We start from the raw sequence: 16105 nt of genomic DNA, 5'->3' as shown, positions 1-16105 counted from the left end.
GATAAAAAAATACCAAATTGTAAAGATGAATGTTTCAGATGATCAAAGACATGGAACAAGTGATGGTGTTTCTGATAATTCTTGTTTAATGTCTCTTGGCAGAAATTAACACTGTGGATCTGCAGCAGTTCCCAGCTATTGTGGTGGAGAAAATGATAAAAGCTTTAAAACTGAATTCCAGAGAAGCCAGGCTGAGATTTCCTAGACTGCTCCAAATAATTGAAAGATATCCAGCAGAGACATTGGGTCTAGTGACACAAGAGGTTAGTTGCTTCAATTTTTCTGGCAGCAAATGTTGCTGTAAATCAAATTTTAAAGGTAGGGGTGGGATACATAGAGAGGTTAGACTGGTACGTTTTGCTTCAGGGAAATCAGATAAATTTTATCCCATCATTGTTCCTTGTCTTTTCTGTAACTTACTGAGTCTAATTAATGTGGATGGAAATTTTTCTTAGAAATTTAGCTTTTTATCATTATTCTGATTCCAAATGTTTGTTTGAGAGTTGCTGGAGAACAACTGTGGTATGCTCTGTCTTTTTTTTTCCTTCAGAACAATCTAAGTGGGTTGACAAAGGTGGTTAGCATTAGGGTGAGGAATGTATCTCATTCCTGTAGACTGAATTTCCTGTATGCAGAAAGCCAGCAGCTTTTCCAGACTCATTCCATGTCACCCACCTTTTCCTGTCCTTCTTCACTTCAGAGATTACTACAGCTTTGTCTTCCTTTGTATTTCCCACTTCCTTCCTTCTTTCCTTCCTTCCACAACCTGTCTGTCCATTGCCATTCCATGGCAGGATAGCACGAGCCTTCCCTGCTGTGGTGGGACAGATAAGCTGAGACCTTCTCTGTGACTCCTGCCTGTTCCTGCCTTGGCCTGCCTGTCTTTCCAAGCCCATGTCATTGTGCTGCTTCTCCCAGAGCACCAGGCCCTTTGAGAGAAGGAGCTCAAGTGAGGCAGAAACTCGGATTCATTATCCCAGGGAACTGAGAAAATAGCAGAAATGGCTGAGGTGCACAAGGTGTGGCCATGGAGAAACACCAATAGTTCAGACAGAACCTGACACAAGCTGACAAATCTCAATCAGAAGAGGGAGCTCACCAGGCATTTATTTATCCTATCCTCTGTCTTTCTGTGAGATAAATGCTGCCAATTTGATCTTAAATTCTATTAGAAATGCCTAAAGATGAACAAAGGACAAAACTGTGATAGGAGTTTCAGTGTTCTCCTTCCTGGCATTTTTTACTCAAATCAAGACTTTAACCCAATGGTGTTGGAATTGAATTCCTTCAAATTTTTGAGTGGTGTGTATGTGATGACCAAAACTTATTGTATTGCATCCAGAGACAAAAGACACAAGTTTGAGTGTAAAGCCTTATATTGATCAACAAGCTGCAAATCTTTATGATGGAAAACCCATTAAGCAGCAGTAGTGATGGTAATAGTAGTGATAGTAATAATAATAATTAAATCAGTGCTTCATTGGGGGATGTTTTGCACACCTAGTTGACATTCTCTGTTTCCTTCTCACATTTCTCTGTCAGACTGCACCATGGAGCAGTTTTGTTTGTTTGCTGTATTTGATATTTTTGAGGAAGACCAAAGATGAAAGCAGTGTCTTTGTTTTTGCAGCTTTCTTCAGTTCCCTGTTGGCAGTTCATTGGTTGGATTAGCCAGATGATGGCACTACTTGACAAGGATGAAGCAGTAGCTGTACAACATACTGTTGAAGAGATTGCAAATACCTACCCCCAGGCACTCATCTACCCTTTCATGATCAGCAGTGAAAGTTACTGCTTTAAAGATACTGCAGCTGGCTGCAAGAACAAGGAGTTTGTAGAAAGGTGAATTTGCAATTGGAGTAGCTATTCTGTATGTTTTTTTTTTCAGGAGTGGATAGATTAGTTTGTTTTTCCTACGCAAACCCTTTTCTTTAGCGAGCATGAGAAATATTAGAGGGTAGTCTTGAGTTTTGTTTAAAGGCACAGAGAAATGCAATACGTCAGCTGTGTCAGCATCAGGCACACTCAGGTTGGTGGCATGAAACCTTATGAAGTGTTGGGAACATATAGTGCCCAGGCTGTTGCAAGTTAAAAGTTTTCCCAAGATAAAACAAAAAGACCACAGAGAGGCAACGCCTTTTTCTTTGTAATTCTGTGGTATTGAACATTTATCATCTTTCTAATGCCAAGAGGAAGCAGCTATGTTTAAATAGAATAGACACTCATGCCAGACTTCAGAGAGGACAGTGAAATGGATGCAGGTTCTCTTGGGAATGACAGCTCTTGGCTGTGGTGTTCTCTGCTTATTCAGTGTGCAACATGCAGCTTCTCTTACAGGCTTTCCCTTGTCCCTTTTGGCATGCAGTAACACTTGAGTTAATCTCCAGGCAAAAATCAGTTTCTATCACAAAATGCTGTAGAACCACTCTTAAAATTTTGGGTGTCTTTTTGCCCTTTTCTCAAATTTGATACATTTGCTGAATAAGTTTTTGCTTAAAATAAAAATACCAAGTTATGTGTTTCACAGGGAGTATCACCCTTCAGTAACTGTCGTGACAGGGCACATGGTCTGGTCAATGCCTATATCTGTTTCAAGCATGCTTTCCACTCACCCACCAAGTTCCTATTTTCATAGTGGGATATATAATTAAAAAACTGGGAGCTGTGTGGCACGTTTAGTCAACATATAAACAGTCATGCAGCCCAAGAGGGAATTCTAAGGGAGTCTTACCTACCTACACCTGAATTGTTTAACCAGATTCTTGTATATAGCAGACAGTCTAGATCATTGCTTATAAGCAAGCAAGGTGGTGATGGTAGTTCCTATTGCATTGTGATGCATTTTTCTCTTCTTTCAAAGGATCAAGAATAAGTTGGATAGAGGAGGAGTAGTTCAAGATTTTGTTCACTCCCTGGAGCAGCTCTCTAACCCTGTAATGATTTTCAAGGTAAAGTGTATTTTTCCCCACTTCCCCTTCATTCCTCTCCCTCTGCTCAGAAGAGCAAGTGCTGGGCGGAGCCTGATGCAGTTCAGTTGACACCACAGCCCCAGGAAGTGGTTCAGCTCAGCACCAACTGATGGTGATGATGATGGTGTTGGAGTACTGTCAGCAGCTTTCACTGGTGATGGACTCCCTCCCTTGTGCCAGCTGGATGTTCTGCTCCAGCCCTTTCCAGCTTTCCCCTTCAGGGTCTGTGCCCTGCCCCACAGTCTTCCTTAATCATTCTGAAACCCTTACAGAATTATCATTTGTGGCCATCTTTATAATTTTGGACTACATGTGTTCAACTACTTGTGTTCTTATGCCCTTTCCCTTCTGGGCATCCCTGTCTATGTTCTCACTTGTTTGTCCAAATGATTCTTGTCCTATGTTTTGTGCCACTCCTGGCCTCACAGAGGCTTTCTTAGCACTAAACACTATGGCAGTAAACATAATTACCATAATAAAGTAGAAACACTTTATCAAGACACAGAACAAAAGGAAAATATTTCCACAGTCTCTTGGTTGCTCTTTTTTTTTGTCAAAAGACACACAATATTTGACTATTAGTAAATACAGTAACCCCAGTGCAATCTGAGTTGCCTACTGAAAAGCAAGGGTCAATAAATCTTTTCTCAGTACTCATCTGTTTTCTTCTCTTTGCAGGATTGGGCTGAGGATGTCAGAAATGAGTTGTCAAAACCTCAGAGAAACAAAAAGAAACTTAAGGAAATGTATGAAGGAATGTACAAGAATCTGGGAAATTTGGAGAGTCCTGGCCTTGGAATGATGAGGAAAAGGTTTATTCAGGTATATGTGGTTGCTGGGCAGTGTTGGCATCATGGCTTTTCTAGAAGGCAGTAGAAAATCAAAAGAGGGAACCAGATCACAGCTTTTACAGGTGCTGCAGGACGTGATGAGACTTGATCTAGTCGGGAGTACAGGACTGGGATTTCTTTGCTAGAAGCCATGGACTTAACATAGTTCACTTTCCACTTCTAACTGCCCTGCAGGGATAAATGTACTGTCTTACACAGCTTCTACCTCTCCTGTCCTGAATGTTGCCAGGTTCTTAGGACCTGAGCCTCTAATCATCCGTGGGAATCTGGCTTTGTTTTTTGTTCCCTGCTGCCAAGGATTTATGAGCACCTTAGGGAGTTTTGCTGTATTATACTACTCAGATTTGCTGCCGATACGAAGGTACTTATACAGAAGAGTTATGACTATGAAGAATTAAAGAAAAGACTTTACAAAACTGACTGAATTCCAAAGTGGTGAAAATCAGCATAGAAAATGAAGTGACACATGTGGCAAGAAAATGTAATTATCCTAGTATCATATAGAAATTCTGCATATTTTAGATGACTACTGCAGTTCAAGAACAAAATCTTGATTTGTGATGGTTCCCTGAAAACATCAGCTGTGAAAACTCAAGGGTAGTTAAGAAAGAAAGGCAAATATTCATCATTATTAAGAATAGAGAACTAAACATGGCATAGCAGCCTTCTCTGACTCTGGCTTCTTAAACATCATAGTTCTCATCTGCAGTATTCTCGGCACAGATACAGTAAAATTGGATGAGGTTCAAAGTGGCAAGAATAATCAGAGGTGCAGAGTAACCACTGCACAAGTAACTTTGGCATTCCTCCAGTTGGAAAAGATGCAATGGTGCCAGATACAGTAAAGCTCTTAACATCAGTCCCATGGTTGGACTTGGTGAACTTACAGGTCTTTTTCAACCCTAGGAATTCTATGATTCTATCAGGAGCACCGAACAGGAAGTAAATGCTCTATGGAAGTGGCAGGTTCAGACCAGTGAGAAGCGTTTCCTCATTCAGTGCACACTTAGGTGCTGAACTCCTGCTGCAGGGTGTTAGGAGCTTTTATGGGTTCAGACAGCAGGCAGGCAATAACAAGGAGAGGGAGCAATGCTTTAAGAGCTTTTACATATAAATGCACACTCCCTGGTGCAGAAATCCCTGAGCTGCAAGTTGCTGAGGGCAGGAGAGTGATACTCCTATAGAAGGAGGTCCTGACTGTGTGCCTGTACTGTGTGTGCATAGCCCCGTGGCCAGGGCGGGGTGCATCCAGCTGTCTCCCGTTGTGGCCATCCTATGTCCCATTAGCATTAGATAAACTAACCTGGGTGTCTGTAGGGAGATTCCTTCCCCATGAGTGGGAAAGGTGGAGGATGAGAATAAGGTGGAGTCGGGAGGAGGTGAGGTGATAATGAAGCAGAAAGGGTAATTGGGAGTTTAGGGGCACACTAGCCCTCTGAATGTGTTGCTGTGAGATAAGATGGGTCTTTGATGATAATGACTTCAAACTAAAGAGTGGGGGATAAGAATGTGCAGGATGTGCCGGTGACAGGGGTGGGGGTAGGGAGAGGGGAGCAGCTACAGGGTACATGCCCAGCAAGGGATGTAGCAGGCATAAGCACAAAGGCTGTTTGGATTATATGTGTGCCCACACCAAAAAAAAAAAAAAAATCCATGGCTCTTTAAAACGCTGAAATGTGCAGTGTTAGAGGATACAGGGAGAAGAGCAAGGGAGGTGCTGGAGAGGGATATCAGGGTTGTTCCCCTCTGGTAAAGGGAAGAGGGAGAGCAGAGAGTAGCTCCAGAAGAGAGTCAAGGTGATGGTGCACAGGCTCTGAAGTCTTTGCTTTCATGATGCATTAGTATGAAGAAACAAAGTGTGCTGTGAAAATTACTGTATCGTTTCTAGTGTCCTTGCTGGGGAAAAAACAAGTTGTCTCCCTTGACTGACACATAAAATTGCTCTACTACGTGGAGCACTTCAGGATCATAATCTGGAAATAGATTTAGTGATAAAGATGATTTTTGACTGTAGCAGTCTCCTCAAAAGGATAATGTTTTTTGCATTTTCATTTATTTTAGTGAAATAGCTGTGTCTTCAGAGCTTGGTAGAAAAATGATCAGGCAATTAAAAAAAAAAATCTTTCCAAGCCATTAATACCCAGTCCAAGAAGGAACACTTGGTTTTTTTAGAACCTTGAATTATGAATACAGGAAGTCAATTCAGTTAACTATTTGTAGATAATACTTACTTTGTTCATTAAATAGATCAGTGTCCAAAACTTTGCTCTTTTCCTACATCAGGATATTTTGAATAGTTTAAAATATGGGTTTATGCATTCTATGTCCAAAATTATTGCTAGGCTGTAATAAATTCACAAATAATAAATCCAATAGTAAATAAAGCATGTAAAACATTTCATAGAGTGACAGAATGATTTGGGTTGGAAGGGACCTGAAAGATCATCTGGTTCCAGCACCTCTGCCATGGCCTGGGGCACTTCCCACTAGACCAGGTTGCTCAGGGCCCCTTTCAGCCTGGCCTTGAACACTTCCAGGAGCGAGGCATCCACAACTTCTCTGGGCAACCTGTTCTGTTTTATATTAAGAATTTCTCCCTAATATCTAGACAAGCCATGTATATAGATAGGAAGGTGCCCTTTTGGTTCTCTTGGGTAGTTTCTAGCACTGTGTAAACAGGATTCCTTTCTATAAATGATTGTTAGGCTTTTGGGAAGGACCTGGATCATCATTTTGGCAGAGGTGGTTCAGAACTGTTGGATATGAAGACTAGTGACTTCGATGCAATTGCAAATTCTCTCCACTCAAAAATGATCAAAACCCATAAAGAACCTGGGAACCTCAAAGAATGTTCACCATGGATGAGCGAATTCAAAGCTGAGTTCTTGAGGAGTGAACTGGAGGTTCCTGGTAAGTTCCTGTTCAGTGTCAATGGTTAATTATCCCTTACAAGAAAGTTGCTCTTGAGCTTTATTTCTTATATTGGCTATATGACCCTTCTTTCTGGCCTTAAGCCTGGATCTGGCCTTACTTGAAATAATTCTATTCATTCATTATCTCTTAAATCCATTCTTAAGCCGTAGTCCTGATTTTTAAAATTGTATCTAAGTTTGTATCTCTTACCTAAAAATTTAGTATTTTTCTAAAGGCCTGACTCCATGAAATCTGATATATAAATCTAATACATGTTTAAATCTAGTACAAAAAAGGTTGTGTCTTCTGAAACCAGCAAGAGCTCAATTCTAACAGCTAAACAAGGAGAGAATATCAATAATTCACAGATAAAATCATGCTATGTGTATGTTGGATCTTTTTTATGCATTTAAAAATATTTTATTCATAGTTGTCACTCTACCAGTTTGACAAAACATTTGGATGTGTGTTCTGGTGTTAAACACACTTTAAAATAACATCAGGCTATGTACTAATATTTTTTTTTCCACTGCCACTTCAGGTCAGTACGATGGAAAAGGGAAACCACTGCCAGAGTACCACGCAAAAATCTCTGGATTTGATGAACGGGTATGTTTTTAAGATTGAGTCAAGATCCTGTGTGGTATAAATCTGTGTCCATGTAGCATTTGAAGAATTTGGTAGTAGCAGGGTCATTGCTTGTTTACACATCTTGCAGCATACAAAGGAAAGGCTGCAAGTGGGCATTTGTTTTTCTATTATAATTGAGTAACTTGATTATGTCATCTAGGAATGACAGATATGCTTCATTCCAGCGATGATTCTGTAAGACCAAGTCTTCAGTCACAAATATTTTTCTTTTTCCTGTCTTTTTCCAAGATAAGTGTGATGGAATCTTTGAGGAAGCCAAAACGTATAACGATCCGAGGCAGCGATGAGCGGGAATATCCTTTTCTTGTCAAAGGTGGCGAAGACCTGCGACAAGACCAACGCATTGAGCAGCTGTTTGATGTAATGAACATTATCCTTTCCCAAGATGCTAGATGTAGCCAAAGAAACATGCAGTTAAAAACTTACCAGGTCATCCCCATGACAACAAGGTAGGCATTTATCTTGAAGGGACAGAAATCCTTTTGTTAGCATCTGTTCATTTTGGGATGTTGGAAAGTGAGACTTTTGCATGCCAGATTCAGATTGAGAGTGCTTGATGCCTTGGCTTAATTTTTTTTTCCTTTTCATTTTAAACAACATTGAAATTGCTTTGTATGGAAACTGGTTTTTCAGAGTATATTTAAATAGGTAGCTTTTAACCTTCTTTTAACAGGCAGTAGAATGTATTCCTTCCCATTTGTGGTGTTCCTCTAAAGTTCAGCTCTGAGCTACTTGTTATCTCTGACTTACTTTGTTTCAGGCTGGGACTCATCAAGTGGCTGGAAAATACTTGTACCTTAAAAGAATTCCTTAAAAGTAGCATGTCTGAAGAGGAAGATATCAGCTATTACAGGTGATGCTTGGTTTAACTGTCTGCTCTAATAGATACCACTACTAATGGGTTTTTGGATAACTGACAGTCTTGTGGCAGGATTTTCTTTTACTTTTTTTTTTTTTTTTTTGGGCAATTAAAGAATAAAAGAAAAGCATTTATAAGCAAGGAGGCAGTTTGTACTTCCTGACCCAAATTAGTAATTGGCAACTGTTTGTTTAATGAGTGCCATTGTAGCTGGAATATCCTCCACCCAGCTTGTTTAAACAAGAGACTTATAATTATAATCCTGTGTGACGTCATTATCATCACCATTTCCTTATCAGCAGATTGATTTTACAAGCAGAGGATTTTGATCTCTTGATTTGATCAGGCAGGAAATGGACTTAGGTCAATGAGGGTCAGGGGAAGGGAGTAGAGGCAGAGCTATTGAGAAGCTGGGTTCAGCAGTGAGTCAGTGATGGGGGATGGAACTTGGCAGCAAATGCACAGAACTCAGCTGTAACAGAGCACTTTCTCTGACTGGATACAAATGCTGGGTTTGAATAAATTGTATTGCATTCTCATGATTGTAATTGCAGGTTGAATATTTGTAAAACTGACTTCATTCTGGCATTTCAGCCTAGTTCTGTCCTGGAATTTAGAAATGTGGTTTAATTTACAAATATGGTTCTCAGTTACATAATCTCTGTTTGGGTTTGTCTGACTGTTGTCACCATTTATTTTTACTGGTTAACATTTATGGGGCAGGTTGGAGGAAACTCCAGCGTGGAGGTTGGACTCCAAAGAGTGTTTATTTCTATGGTTATTTGATTTGTGAGCAGTTTAGGAACTGCTAGAGTTCCTGCATTACTGCTGTCTGATTCAGTGTTGTGAACAGCAGTGATGTTATGTTGATCTCAATTCACTGAGTGGGAAAGTGAAAGAAGACTCACATGGAACCATCTTGTGAGGGGAGGAAATTTATGCTCAGTGTAGAAGGTCAGTGTATTTCTAAAAGCAGGTCATAATTTATTTTTAAAAAATACCCTTTGCTTTATTGTGTATATAGACTTTAATATTTTCCCGTATGTTATTCAGTCAAGACAATTAAGACATTTTATAATGAGCTGTGGTTAAGTGACAGCACTCACAAAGGAAAATTTTGGTTGGGGTGGGGGGAACAACTTTCTGAATTTTTATCCCAAAGTGATGGGCTACAGTCTGTAACTGATAAATGCTTCTTAAATGGAAGTGGCATTTTCTATCTCAAAAAATGCTTTGGAAGGAAGAGAGGAGGTGGCTGCTCTGCTAAGTTGAGAAATAGCAGTTTAAGGTCTGATTTAGTTAAGGTATTTAGTTAAGATGGGAGAAAAATATCGACTTATTTCATAAGCAGTGCAACTAATGAATACTGGCTTCTTAGGGATTAATACGCCAAGTTCAAGCACCCATTCCTCCTCTCTTGAGCATTCTGAGGAGATACCAAACTGCCTTCCTGCATTTCCTGCCCTTTTGGAAGGACAAAGGGCAGCATGTACTGTGGCAGACTACATAATGCTTCTCAAAGGCTACAAGAGTGTCAAAAATAACTTTCCCTCCCTGCAGAAATTATTTTTCATCTTTCTTCTGGAGGCACTTACAGTACCTATTGACAAATTAACACGCTTGAGATGTCTAATCTTCTGTCAGATATGACTGAAGTGTGTTCAAAGCTGAGGCAAAACAGATGAATGGATCAGCCTGTACTCTGTATAAGATTCATTTCCATAGCAAGGCTAAAATTAATGTAGGCTGTAGCTTCATGACTTTTCCTTTGCATAAAATCTCATGGGTCAGAGCAGCACACAGCCTGTGGATAACAAAATAGAGGGTGGTGAGATCGTACAGGGAAATAATTGGTGCTTTTTTCTTTTTTTTGTCCCTAGCCCAAGAGGACCTCGTGCTACCTATTCTGAGTGGCTGTCCAGGATGGGTGGGAAAGCACAGGGCATCTCTCGATACCATGCTATGTACAGGTAGGTTTCAAAAGAGAACTGCATGGGAAATATGGAAGCTAGAGTGTGCACACGCACAGAGATGTAGAAATTCCAGGGGAAAAAAGTATGATCTGCATTATGATATGATGGCTAGAGCTGATTTTTGCTCATTTTACTGCTTTGTCTTCCTGGAGATGCTTTGCAAAATTCCTCTTGCCAAAAATCCTACCAGAGTACAGGACTGCTTCCAGAAGCTTGCTCACTTCCTTTAGAAAGTGTCTAGAAGCAGATGCTGCTCTTCAACTTTATTTTCTGGGCGTCTTGTTCCTGATTATGCAGTTAGGTAGGCTGCCTCAGAGCCCAAGCATCTGCTGGAGTTGGACAGAGAAAATCACCACGATTCACTGAGAATTTAAGAATATTTGATGGTTTAGGTTCCAGCTTGAGCATCCTCTCAGAGGAATTTCCACACCTACCTAGATCTAGCTCTGTAAAGTGAAGTGTCCAGAGCATTTCTTATAAGCTCATAACCTGCTTAACCAAGTGTCTTGTTTTTTAAAGGAAAACTTTGACTTGTTTAACTGAATTAATACTTGTATTCGGATCCAGAATGTGCTTTTGAAGTAATTCCCAGTCACCCCCACTCATCTCCAGTCTGCTGCACCAAAGGGCTGTCCTCTATTTCTCAATTCTGCTCCTTTCAGAGGGAAGTAGACTGGAAGGAAAGCACCCGGCACATGTCAGCTCTCACAAGCATTCAGAACTGGATATGGGCTAGGACAAAGCCTCCTTCCCCAAATCTGCATGGCACCAGTTCTTTAGTTCTGTTGCTTCCCCTCTGCTGCACTACTCTCTAGTGTCAGGATAGGCTCAGCCTGCTGCTGAGAGATGTAACTGGGGCCTTAATTCCTCTGCTTGGAAGAGACTGTCCAGCCAGAAAGAACATGATTGTATTACTTTATTAAAACTTAACCCATCAACTTAATTTGGAGGAAAATACATGAAACCACATACTCTTTTGTATTTAGAAATGTCATTCTTGGAAATAACTGCTGGGAGAAAGAGGGAGGATGGGGCACTTTTAAAATCAGATAAAACTGGGGGGATGAGCCTTTTGTGCCTTGCTGTACTGCTTACTGGAGTAAGCACCGCATGCTGCTGTGGTCATGAGCGTATCACAGAATCACAGAATAATGAGGTTGGAAGAGACCTCTAAGATCATCGAGTCCAACCTATGCCCTAACACCTCAACTAGACTATAGCACCCAGTGCCATGTCCAGTCTTTTTTTAAACACATCCAGAGATGTTGATTCTACCACCTCCCTGGGAAGAGCATTCCAATACTTTATTATTCTTTCGGTGAAAAATTCTTTCCTGATATCCAACCTATATTTTCCCTGACATAGCTTGAGACAGTGTGCTCTGGTTCTGTCAGTTGCTGCCTGGTGGAAGAGACCAACCCCCATCTGTCTACAACCTCCCTTCAGGAATTTGTAGAGATTAGTAAGGTCACCTCTAAGCCTCCTCTTCTCCGAGCTAAACAGCCCCAGTTCCTTCAAACGTTCCTCACAGGGTTTGTGTTCCCAGCCCCTCACTGTCCTTGTTTCCCTCCTCTGGATGCACTCAAGCCTCTCAATGTCCTTCCCAAACTGAGGGGCCCAGAAGTGGACACAGCACTCAAGGTGTGGCCTCACCAGTGCCAAGTACAGGGGAAGAATGATCTCCCTACTCCTACTGGCCACACAATTCCTAATGGAGGCCAGTATGCCATTGGCCTTCTTGGCCACCAAGGCACATTGCTGGCTCATATTCAACCAGCACCCCCAGGTCCCTTTCCGCTTGAACACTGTCCAGCCACACTGTCCCCAGCCTGTAACGTTGTAGGGGATTTTTTGTGGCCAAAATGTAGAACTCGGTTCTTGGACTTACTAAACTTCATGCTGTTGGACTCTGCCCATCTTGACTTCCAACATCCAGCAGGCTGTTACCTCAGCAGCCACCTTTACTTCTCCACTCCTTTGCAGGAATGCCAGCCGTACAGAAGCAGTCACATCCTTCAAAAGCAGGGAGAGCAGCGTTCCAGAAGACCTGCTGAGGTAAGTGCTGCTGATGACTGGGCGCTGTGAAAGGAATGTTGGTGTTTGACTGCATTCAACGAGGGAATTCTGTTTTGTTAAGGCGAGCCTTTGTGAAGATGAGCACCTCTCCCGAGGCCTTCCTGGCCCTGCGCTCCCACTTTGCCAGCTCGCACGCACTGATGTGCATCAGCCACTGGATACTTGGGATTGGAGACCGGCATCTGTCCAACTTCATGATTAACAAGGAGACAGGAGGCATGGTGGGAATAGACTTTGGTTATGCTTTTGGTGCAGCCACACAGGTATTTGTTTTCAACTCATTTGTTACAGCTTTTGCATTTGTTATGTGCAATTACGTGTGTGTTCTCAGTACTAAATTTGATGCTCTTCAGTTGCCATTATTCTGGTGCAAAATAATCCTTACAATTAATTTCTAGTCAGTTTAATAAATATCTGAGTCCAGATATTCTCAGACAAGCAGTGAGCTACAGAAATCCACAGAGTCGATATGATGGTGTTTTACGTGGTTCAACAGTGGATTCAGCCACTTTCACTGAATACTCATGACTAAAGCTTTGATGTCACAACTTGGTTCAGTTCTACTTTTGCACGTTATTTTCAGTGAAGTGACAAAGAGGGTTTCAAAGCTTAAAAATAAAAAAATATTCCCATCTAATCCTTCAGTTCCAAGACTTCTTACTTCTTGTTTTCTTTTGACTGTTCTTCCCCTTGGCTAGTTTTTGAGTGTGCCAGAGTTGATGCCCTTTCGCCTGACTCGCCAGTTTGTTAATCTGATGATGCCAGTGAAAGAGTGGGGACTCATTTACAGCGTGATGGTGCATGCCCTGAGGGCTTATCGCTCAGATCCAGACCTCCTCATCAGTACCATGGATGTATTTGTAAAAGAGCCTTCTTTGGACTGGAAGGTGGGGGTTTGTCCTCTTTCATTTTTCTTCATGTGGAAATTCTTAAACTGTGATAAGAATATAACTGATGAAAAAGGAAGTATTCCTTGAAGCTCACTCTCAGTACTCCTTTTATCTTTCTTTGTTTTATTAAGTTCTTAGAGAAACTGAATTTAAAAGTATTTAAAATGACAGAATTCTGTATAGATGCACAAAAAATAGTAGCATATGTCTGTGTTATCAGTGTACTGTTCTTTATCTTTCATGATAATCCTAAAGACGTGGATAACTTTTGATCATGTTATGCCACTTATGGTACCAGCATAAATATTTTCAACTTTCTGCATTCAATCTCTTAAATAAACAGCACTATATATATCAAACTAATAGTAACAGAGAAAAAAATCTGAAACTAGTTGCACTTCAGCAACTTCAGTTGTAAATTAAAGTCATAGGCAAGTTGGGCATTGTCTCATTGCTTTGTCCTCTACTGCATCTGCAGTTAAGATGCTGGCTTGACTTGCTATATCTGCAGCTTGAAAGCTTTTTTCAAGTGTGTGATTTATGATAAATAGGACAAATATATTTTCTCCCTAGAACTTTGAACAAAGACAGCTGAAAAAAGGAGGCACATGGATTAAGGAAATAAACACATCTGAAGTAAACTGGTACCCTTTGCAAAAGGTTAACTATGTCAGAAGAAAGCTTACAGGTGCTAATCCAGCAATAATCACTTGGTAAGATGCTGTCCTTTTGCTTTAAACTGCTTTACTAAGAGCTTTGGAAGGCTCCTGAGTCAGATTTTACTCCCTTTGGATAGAATGGAGGCTAGGAAAAGAGAAGAGACAGACAGGGCAAAATTTCAGCAAACCTTCTGTCAGAATCATTTTGGTCCAGGTACAAGCTCTCTGAATCACCCTGCCAGCCAAAACACCAGATATCTCCCTGTGAGTTTTCTTGCTCCAGCTCAGGCCTTCTGAGCAGTTTTACTGCTCCTGGCAACACATGCCTCCCCTCCCTCTCAGGCTGCTTAATCTCATACTCCTCAGTCCCTCTGTTCTTAATGTTTGTCTCCACTGCTTTCAGGGTAGGGATAATATTTAAATTAATATATGCTTCTGATGGAGCATTGCTTGAAATGGAACCTGTACCAGCGGTAGGGGAGGCATGGAGGAAAGCTGCTTATGAGAAACATCAAATTCAAATCTGGTGGCATTCTCAGGTTATTTATGTCAGTCTAGTCAAGTCTGGCTCAAGCCAGAATGTCTTTTAAGTTCAGTTAAAAGTACAATTAATCCCTTCCATCCTCTCTTAAAAAGTCATTTTGGATTAATCAGGGGAAAGACAGAAAAGCAAAGAAAGCAAGCCTGTTTTAAAACCATACAAATATTGAAAAGTGCAGGACTTGGGAGGAGTCCCTTTTGTGGTCAAGGCTGAACTGGAAGAGGCAGCAAAATACTTGTTACAGGCACAAATCAGGAGAGCAGGTAAAGAGATCAACAGCTTGGATGTGAACTGCTGCATCCCTCTTTCAGCTGGAGACCCTTGACAAGATTGGCATGTTAGGGTGAATACCCACTAGTAAAGGACCCCTGAAACCACCAGTCTTCACTGGCCAAGCCTTCTGCAGCTCTTGAGCAGTCTCCACATCTTGATCTCAATTCAAGCTTTATTTTTCAAGTGCTGTTTTGTATTTAAAAACCCATCTCAGATTCTTTGCTTTTTTCTTTTAGTAAGAGCTTATTTTTGTGTTCTCGATTTCAGCGATGAGCTGCGCCTGGGCCATGAGAGGTCGCCTGCTTATAATGATTTTGCAGCTGTGGCTCGTGGTAACTCCAATCATGATATCAGAGCCAAAGAGCCAGAGGATGGACTCTCAGAGGAGACCCAAGTGAGATGCCTCATCGATCAAGCAACAGATCCCAATATTCTTGGCAGAGTCTGGGAAGGATGGGAACCCTGGATGTGAGGAACTGCCATCTACAACCCTGTCTGCCAAGGGACCTGTACCCTAAAGCACAGCTGCAACCAGATCAGAATTTTAAGGCCAAAAAGGAGAAAAACTCTTAACTATTTTTATCATCAGTTAACTTGACTAATAGAGAAAATAAACTTTTTGTATTAAAGCTGTATTCAAACAGTGATTTTGTGGTTTTTTTTTTTAATTATTTTTCTTGTGTGTGGTTCTGTAACAAAGCAGCTTTATTGTCTTTGTGTTAAAATCAATGTAGAAAGAACTGGGGAGGCTATAGAGCTTAAAGATTTATTTGAAAAGCCCTGGGATCCTTCAGTGGAAAGCACAAATTCATACCCTGCAAACTTGTGGGCGTCAGTACAGTGATGTAGTGAGTCTGTGCTTTTCTTTTGCAGAGACCTTGATGACAATCAACTGAAACCATTCTGCAGCCACATATTATTTGTAGTTAAAACTTGAAGATTTTCATATCAGTAGTATCAGTGGGCCACATGGTGAAATTAAACAGAAAACGGCTCTTAGCTCTAGATAACACCTAGAGTATCTGAACAGCTTTTTCATTACTGGATAACAAGATAGTAATGATGAGACTGTTTTTAGCAATTAGAGGTTATACCCTGTTATCTTTGTCCTTTGGAAGTCTGCACTGCTCATGCTGTGTTGTTTCCAAATTATTGTTTGGCCCAAGCCAGAAGCAGCCACTGCCCACAGAGCTGAGCACGGTAAGCTTCTTGCCATAAGTGCAGCACAGCACAGGAATGTCTGCTGCACTTTGGAATTTGCTTATGCCAAACTGTGGAGGTTGTGCCAGATGTGACTCTGTCTCCAGCAGCCAGTTCTCAGGTGTGCTGGCTTTGGCTGGGATTGAGTTAATTTTCTTCAGAGTAGCTGGAGTGGGGCTGTGGTTTAGATTTGTGCTGGAAACTGCTGATAAGACAGGGATGTTGCATTATAGCTGAGCAGGGCTTGCAC

General features: G+C 41.2%; 1 protein-coding gene across 2 annotated transcripts in view; it reads left to right on the top strand.

Moving 5' to 3' along the window:
* PRKDC (protein kinase, DNA-activated, catalytic subunit) overlaps positions 1-15302 on the top strand; it is an 83045-nt gene extending 67743 nt beyond the window's left edge. For both annotated transcript variants that reach the window (XM_059860279.1, XM_059860272.1), the window contains exons 73-86: positions 103-263; positions 1631-1842; positions 2861-2948; positions 3648-3791; positions 6526-6730; positions 7275-7342; positions 7613-7833; positions 8145-8237; positions 10124-10213; positions 12200-12271; positions 12354-12555; positions 12991-13179; positions 13756-13895; positions 14923-15302. In XM_059860279.1, coding sequence (XP_059716262.1) covers positions 103-263; positions 1631-1842; positions 2861-2948; positions 3648-3791; positions 6526-6730; positions 7275-7342; positions 7613-7833; positions 8145-8237; positions 10124-10213; positions 12200-12271; positions 12354-12555; positions 12991-13179; positions 13756-13895; positions 14923-15127 — 2090 coding nt within the window. In that variant the 3' untranslated portion in view covers positions 15128-15302. The remainder of the gene's footprint in view (positions 1-102; positions 264-1630; positions 1843-2860; positions 2949-3647; positions 3792-6525; positions 6731-7274; positions 7343-7612; positions 7834-8144; positions 8238-10123; positions 10214-12199; positions 12272-12353; positions 12556-12990; positions 13180-13755; positions 13896-14922) is intronic.
* Positions 15303-16105: the final 803 nt, after the last annotated feature.

Source organism: Haemorhous mexicanus, chromosome 1 (genome assembly GCF_027477595.1).
Source record: "Haemorhous mexicanus isolate bHaeMex1 chromosome 1, bHaeMex1.pri, whole genome shotgun sequence".
NCBI classification, from domain to species: Eukaryota; Metazoa; Chordata; class Aves; order Passeriformes; family Fringillidae; genus Haemorhous; species Haemorhous mexicanus.
Note: the sequence above shows the minus strand (reverse complement) of the source record. Positions and strands in the feature narration are given on the sequence as shown.